The 6,790-nt window shown below is 38.6% G+C and overlaps 1 protein-coding gene across 1 annotated transcript; it reads right to left on the minus strand.

Moving 5' to 3' along the window:
- Positions 1-1,007: 1,007 nt before the first annotated feature.
- LOC122546127 (calcium homeostasis modulator protein 4-like) lies at positions 1,008-6,398 on the minus strand. The gene is made up of 2 exons (XM_043684949.1): positions 5,748-6,398; positions 1,008-4,114 (listed from the first exon to the last, which is right to left on the minus strand). The coding sequence occupies exons 1-2, from the start codon at positions 6,294-6,296 to the stop codon at positions 3,719-3,721; spliced, it is 945 nt and encodes a 314-aa protein (XP_043540884.1). The 5' UTR covers positions 6,297-6,398; the 3' UTR covers positions 1,008-3,718.
- Between the last annotated feature and the right edge of the window lie 392 nt (positions 6,399-6,790).

A 6,790-nucleotide genomic window follows, 5' to 3' on the forward strand; every position in this document is an offset into this window, starting at 1 on the left:
ATACTTGCAAGTTTTGTATCATTTAAAAACTTTGTCTTAACTGTTTCAAGTTATTTAAAGTTATTTCAAAGGCACAATTTCAAAGTTATTTAAAGACATGAAGAGAAACAACTGACCAAACACTAACCTGTGACAAAGCATTCTTTATCACAGGGAAAGGAGATTCACCCATTGGCTTGTTATTTGAGTATCATCACTTTGCACAAATCTCCTGCTTTTTCTCCATACATTTACACATTATTGTTATCCAACTAATCATCCACCTCTTGAATGCCACAATTGAACATACCTTCATCACATTTCCAGGCAATGCATTCCACATCTGGGAAGGAGAGTATTTGTTGCCCATTTCTAAACTGAAATACTTGATGGGCCATTTCAAGGGGCATTGAGGAGGCAACCACAATTTCTGTGGATCCAGAGTCACATGTAGGCCAGACCAGATAAGGAAGCCGGATTTCCTTCCCTAATGCGTATTCGTGAACCAAGTGATATTTTACAACAACCAACAAGGGCTATTTGATCATTATTAGACAAATTTTGTTTTTAGAATTTCAGAATTATTGAATTCAAACTTCACCATCTGCCGTGGTGGGATTCAAACCCATGACCCCAGAACCACCATGTTTTCTCAAAAAATGATTATGCGGACATCAATTGTCAATAATTTGTAGGACTGAGACTGGAGGGAAGAACCAGACTTAATTCTCTCAAAAGATTCAACAGCAAAGAATTGAGCCAAATTAGGAGTTTGAGAGTTTTGATTTGCAACTGTAGATATTTGCTATAGATCAGCGTTTAGTTTTTAATATAAAATTGCGTTGATTCACTTGTGAACTGATAGCTGTGTTAAACTGGATAGGCTTGGAAATTATTATTTTTTGATGCTGCTCCTAGCTGATGGTACAAGTCAGATACCCAGATGAAATTTGGGTTGATAGATCATCTTTAAAAAAGCAATTAGTTGATATGGTGGTCAGTCAGAGCACATGAGACTGCAGAATTTCTTTAACAGGACAAAAACTTTTATTGCACACAAAGAAAGATCTTAAAGCTTACAGCAAAACAAAGTTTCAACCGGCTTCCTGACACTATTACATAAATACTCAAATCCATTAAAAATCTGACATTGAAAGGTAATTTCAAATTCTATGAACTGATTCACTCTTGTTTTTTTTGTTTGTCAACTGTGGACTCTGCTTACATGAATACTCACAAAACCAATAGCTTCTACTTTCTCAACTTTTAATTAACTGCGGATTTATAACCAAATACTCCTGGTTCGAAAAGTGCTCAATTTAAAAGCTGAGGTAACTTTGTCCTTGAATGCTTTGAAAATCTCCCTTTCTAAAATAGAACTGACTTCTGATCCCAGTCCAGTTTATGAATTGCCCTAAAATGTTCAGTTACTAGGTTTTTTAAACTCAAATCATTCCTTGATTATTCCCAACTGAAAACAAAGTAATAGGTTGAGAAAACATTGAAGACTATCATAAATACCCAGTACAAATATTTTATTCCATTTACAGTCCGTGCTCACGGACACATACTGGATTAGGGAACTGTTCTGGAAGGACAGTCCTACAAAGAAACTCCCTTCACAAAAGCAACTATTTTGAAATTCAAACTCTTAAACTAATATATACCCTACATATTTTACACACTATTCATAAAAACCACGAAGATGCCAAAAGGTTTGGCAAACAGCATATACATATTTCTAGACAAATGTGAGCTAATTGCCTTATGGGTAAAGACAAAACTCCCAGCTTTGTTTGCATTCATGAAATCCAAGGCAAGACAGTTCCTGCTAGATGCTACCAAGGAGGAGAATAACAACTGAATTTAGAATAAGGGGTGCTCCTCCAAAATCCACTTTGAAGTAACTGGTCACCATGTTCCCCCTCATTGTAATTACATTCTTCCCTTCACAATTACTGCCATTCTGGATTCCAACTTTGGTTCTGCCCTAATTTCTCTCCACTGAAGCCAATCTGCTCAGCCCAAGTCCTTGTTCTCAACTTCCAATCACCTGTTTATGCTGCACCTGGAAACCTATGTTTTTGTCTCAATTTGATCATCTTTCTGAATATCTCCTTTTGTGACCTAGAGTCAAATTAAACTTGAAACACTCCTGTTAAGCTACTTGAGACTTTTTTTAGTACATTAAAGATACTATTTAAAGGCAAATTGCTGCTCTCTCTCTCTGTTCAGGTACAACCACAAAGAGGGTATTGATAAACCTGGTCTTCTACTAAATTATTTTATGAGTATCTTTCAAGCATTGTGTTTGTCTGATTTTGCCTGTTTCAGTAAATGAGCAGGCCTGCCATCATTGGGAAAATTATAAGTTGATATTAAACCTGGTTAGTCAGTCCACATTATGAATGAAATATGTGGCTATCAAGTCCAGAAACAGGACTTAGATATAAGTTTTTGTGCCGGGGTAAGGACGCTGACAATGCACCACAAAAACTCCTAAGTTAATACTCTAAGTGAATTATAAAAAGTAACCCTGAACATGGGACTATCCAATAAGTAACATTTGCTTACATTCTCAGGGGCTTCATTCAGCATTCCAGTCATTTCTTCATATATGCCACATGTAAGCATTCAGTTTGAGAAAACTAGCCAGTGTAACTGAGCTATACCTGGTGAGTCTGAAGTTCAAATGCCCTGAAGAAGGGCTTATGCCCGAAATGTCGATTCGCCTGCTCCTTTAATGCTGCCTGATCTGCTGCGCTTTTCCAGCAACACATTTTTAAGTTCAAATGCCTTAGCCTTTTCTGAGCTAAGGCAATGATTGCTATTCAATAAGCCACCCTGAGCAAAGGAAAATGAAAATGGGCCAAGATTTCCACTCAGTAATGATAGCTACTGCTGAAAAAATGTCTGTGAATGTCAGGGCAACTTGTTCTCAACTGAAGTAGTTGATATCAAATGTCTACCCTCAAACATTAAAAATGATCACTGAAATAGTCAGTCAGTGTCTATATAATTGAACCTCAGGTGGACCAATTTCCACTTCTCAGGAGCCTCCCCCAATACAGCCATACATAAATGACAAAATTTATCATTGTCTCAAATGCATCATGCTTAGCCTTCAGCAAACTGACGGAAAGAGAGTTTAAAGCTCTGAGACTGAGATCATGGTTTATTTGGCTACAATGATCCCCACACTCTTGCACCCTTTAGAGCTTTGAACATCCTGCAGCTGGCACATCAAAATCACTGGAGACGCTCTACCACTGTTGGCTTTGCAAGATTCCCCAAATCTCATAGCAAGAAAGATGGTCAACAGTAGCATCCACTGCAAAGTAAACTTGCTCAGTACTGAGGTGATAATTACACAAAACTAGCTCTGTTGGATGGAACTTGCAGCTTGTGTTCATGACACCAAGCTCCCAAAGCAATTGCTCTACTTGGTGTTCTGTCATATGTTGACTTATGAGAGACCTTTGCTTTTGACTGATTGAGAAAACAGAGATCATCTTAGAAGAAACACATCAATGGATTTTGCTGCAAGTGTGTAGAGCTGAAGTCAAGATGTCAGGGGTTCATAAGTATCTTAACAACTCAACTTCTGAGAGTTTAAAGCAAAACCTGTTAAGCATGTGGCAGAATCTGCAAACTTTAATCGGGTCACCATAAGGTCAGAATGGATATATTTCTGGGGTGACTACTATGATTGTGTTCACAAGGAAATTCAATTAAATATTTATGCTTCAGTCACCACATCATCTACTGGAATGTAGTCACCACCTGCAGTTGTTTCATCAGCCCATGTATGCAGGAGACTGTATTGACAGGGGTCATGCTCCAATTTAGTGAACATATTAATGCCAGAGATCATTCTCCAGTCCCTTCTGGTAGGCAAGCGGATTTTCTTCACTTCACTTTCCTGTGCAATAAACCCAAAGAACTTCTTGATGTGATTCGAAGCATAGAGTTGAGAGTGTTTTTTAGCGGTCTCCTGAAAGAGTGAACTTTCATTTTCTAGGTACTGTGCCCAGTAGTTTAGGTGCACAAAACTAAGTGGAGAACAATATCTTGGAATGCAAAAAGTCAGAAAAGCAATGATAGTCACAGAAGCAATTAAAATCCATCCAGCCACCTACGATTAAAAATGAAAAAAATGTGAGAAATACACAAATTATCTGAAAATCTTTGCAGTCAATTCCATGGACATGATTTTTATCTAACTTAATTATTGCACAACTGATATACAGTAATCAGATCCAGTTGAAATTAGGTGATATATTAAATGACACTAATTTGAGTGTCCCTTGGACACTTAGGCTAATTTTGAATTTGTGCTACAGTATGTAACAAGTGATAGCAAGTTGGCAGCCAGTTTTAGAACTTCCTTGATTTTTATTCCAATTCAAATTAATGCCCTTAATCTTTTAATTACAAATAATCGGTGACGTCAATCATTTCATTTTATTTAATCTCATACTCACTATAACCTGTCTCTCTGAATTGCCCGCAGTCTATTCACTTTGGTCTAACCCTGAATATTTTATTGACAAGGATGCTGCTGTTGGACTCTTAACCTCTCCTAGGTGGAGTATGCTAAGTATTAACTCTCACACTTATTTCTATCTTGCTGTGGACCATAACCCAACCATTAAACATCAAGGCATTGTTTCCAGGACTGTCACTGACATAATCTCCACAGGAGATTCACCCTCCACAACCTCCACCTTGTAGTCACCAAACAGTCTGTTTCTACCTCCTTCAAAAAATCCAAACACAATTCTGTCCTGGTTGACACATTGCATCAGCCTGTTCCTGCTGCACTGAACTTATTTCTTTCAGTCTTGAGGTTTTTTTTTCTCCTATCTAGTCTCCATCCACACACAGTCTCCCTCTGTTCCCTTCCAACACACTTTCCAAAATGTCCAATTTCCTGGCTCTAGCATATCTGCCTTACTTTAGAAACCCAATTCCTCTGCACATACATTCCTCCTCCTTCCGCAGAACAGCCTGAGTGACCCTCACTGTCTATTTGAACAAAGGTCCAACAGTCCAGGTCACCACCAGGCACCTGTATCAGTGTGAATTTGTTCTCTCAATTTCTCCCTCAATTTGTCTCACTAATGCCAAATGAAAGGTGTTCTTCTGGTAAGGGTATTCGTGTCCTAGTTATGTGGGGTATGTGAAATATTCCCAAAAGCGGGAAAACACCTAACATCCTCGCTTGACTTTATACTAATATTCTTATAATACACCAAGTTCCACTACGACCTGGACAGTATTTCCTCATACCGTGCCTCCTGTAAGGATTTAATTCCATTCTCTGTTTCATGATACAACCCTTCGACACAGCAACTAACTTCCTCTTTCCTCACCCGGGGAAGTGTTGCCTACTGCCGTCCACGGCCCACTCTATCGCTGACCCAATTCTGCGCGAATCCTTCTCTTCCGTCCCCTCCCTTGCCCTCACGTTGCCCGCCTTCAGTCTCCGAGTCAAAGGATCATCTCTGGGTTCAGAAAAATAGGTTGGAATTCACTAAAGTAAAAAAAACATGCTTCCTCTTTTGTATGAAAGGCTCGTTATCATTACATAATCAGACTAGATTTGCTAAATGTGACAAATGCAAATTTGATGTCTGGTAAACTAATATAATTAAATTTAATTATTTTAGAGACACGAAAACACACAGTTCCTTTCATTGCTAGAATTAACATTTCAGTTGTTCACTCGCGTCAAAAAAACAAATGACTGGTACAGCCGCACATACCTGGGACTGATACAGAAGAATCCGGTTGCCTTCATTTCTTATTTCGCTGATATTTCGTATCTCCTTAATGCTCACTTTCAGACAGGGAAAGCGAGCGAGAATGTCCTTCCGCTCACGGAGGGTGATGTTCTGGAACACACTCCAGCTGCTCACTGACAAAAACTCACTCATGCCGCACTGATAATACAAGCCATTTAACAGAGTGACTGCCACCCAAGTCACTGGAGCGATGACAGCTGTTCCCGTTATACTGAACAGGACATAGCAGATTAGTTTGAAATTATTAAACTCCACTTTGGCTCCACCTCTAAAACTCATGATTAATTTCCAGGTCAGATTATTAATGGCATATCCAAGAATCAACAGGACCAGTGCGGGGACTCCAATAAAAGCCAGGGCATAGTATAGATTCAATCTTGTCTTGCATGGACAATTGAAGGTGAAGAACGAAAATGCTTGTTGACTAAAAATTGTTGTCAGTGCGATTACTGCATTCAGAGTCATCCTCTCCCTGCCTTTCCAAAATGTCAGGAGATTACTAATCGGCATTTTAAAAACTTTGGCTTTCCTCTCCTTTTTTAGATTAGATTCCCTCCAGCTGCTACACGAGTAGGTGAGACTTGCTTTGTCTTCTCTTCAGGAATGAGATGGGAAACGCAACGAATTCAGTTTCTTTGCAAGGCGCGGTGTCACTTCCTTTGTGGAAATATCTTATTTGCTTCTCATGACTATTACAAGATATTTTGCAATTAGTAGAGAACAGGGAATATGTTAGTTCGTCTTCATCCTTTTTGAGAGTTATTTGAATTTCTAGCCACTGACTGCTTTGCTGATGAAATGACTTTCCAACTTCTAATTCAAATTCAAGTGTGATTCTAGACTACAAGAGAATCCACAGGAGAATGAAGCTCAGTTTAGAATCATTATAAGTTCATTTTGAGATGTCTTATTTGTCATTCAGAATTAAAGACTACTTTGTGAACAGCGAATTTGCATCAGGAGCAACTTCACTTCATTTATTTAAATTTGTATTGAAGATAGCA

The sequence above is a fragment of the Chiloscyllium plagiosum genome, chromosome 3 (assembly GCF_004010195.1).
Source record: "Chiloscyllium plagiosum isolate BGI_BamShark_2017 chromosome 3, ASM401019v2, whole genome shotgun sequence".
Taxonomy (NCBI): Eukaryota; Metazoa; Chordata; class Chondrichthyes; order Orectolobiformes; family Hemiscylliidae; genus Chiloscyllium; species Chiloscyllium plagiosum.

What these genes read in the sequence shown, in the direction of transcription:
- LOC122546127 (XM_043684949.1), bottom strand. Translation starts at nt 6,296, where the DNA reads ATGCCGATTAGTAATCTCCTGACATTTTGGAAAGGCAGGGAGAGGATG. An exon ending in TTCTTCTGTATCAGTCCCAG is followed by an intron (nt 4,115 to 5,747) that starts GTATGTGCGGCT and finishes TTTTAATCGTAG; the next exon opens with GTGGCTGGATGGATTTTAAT.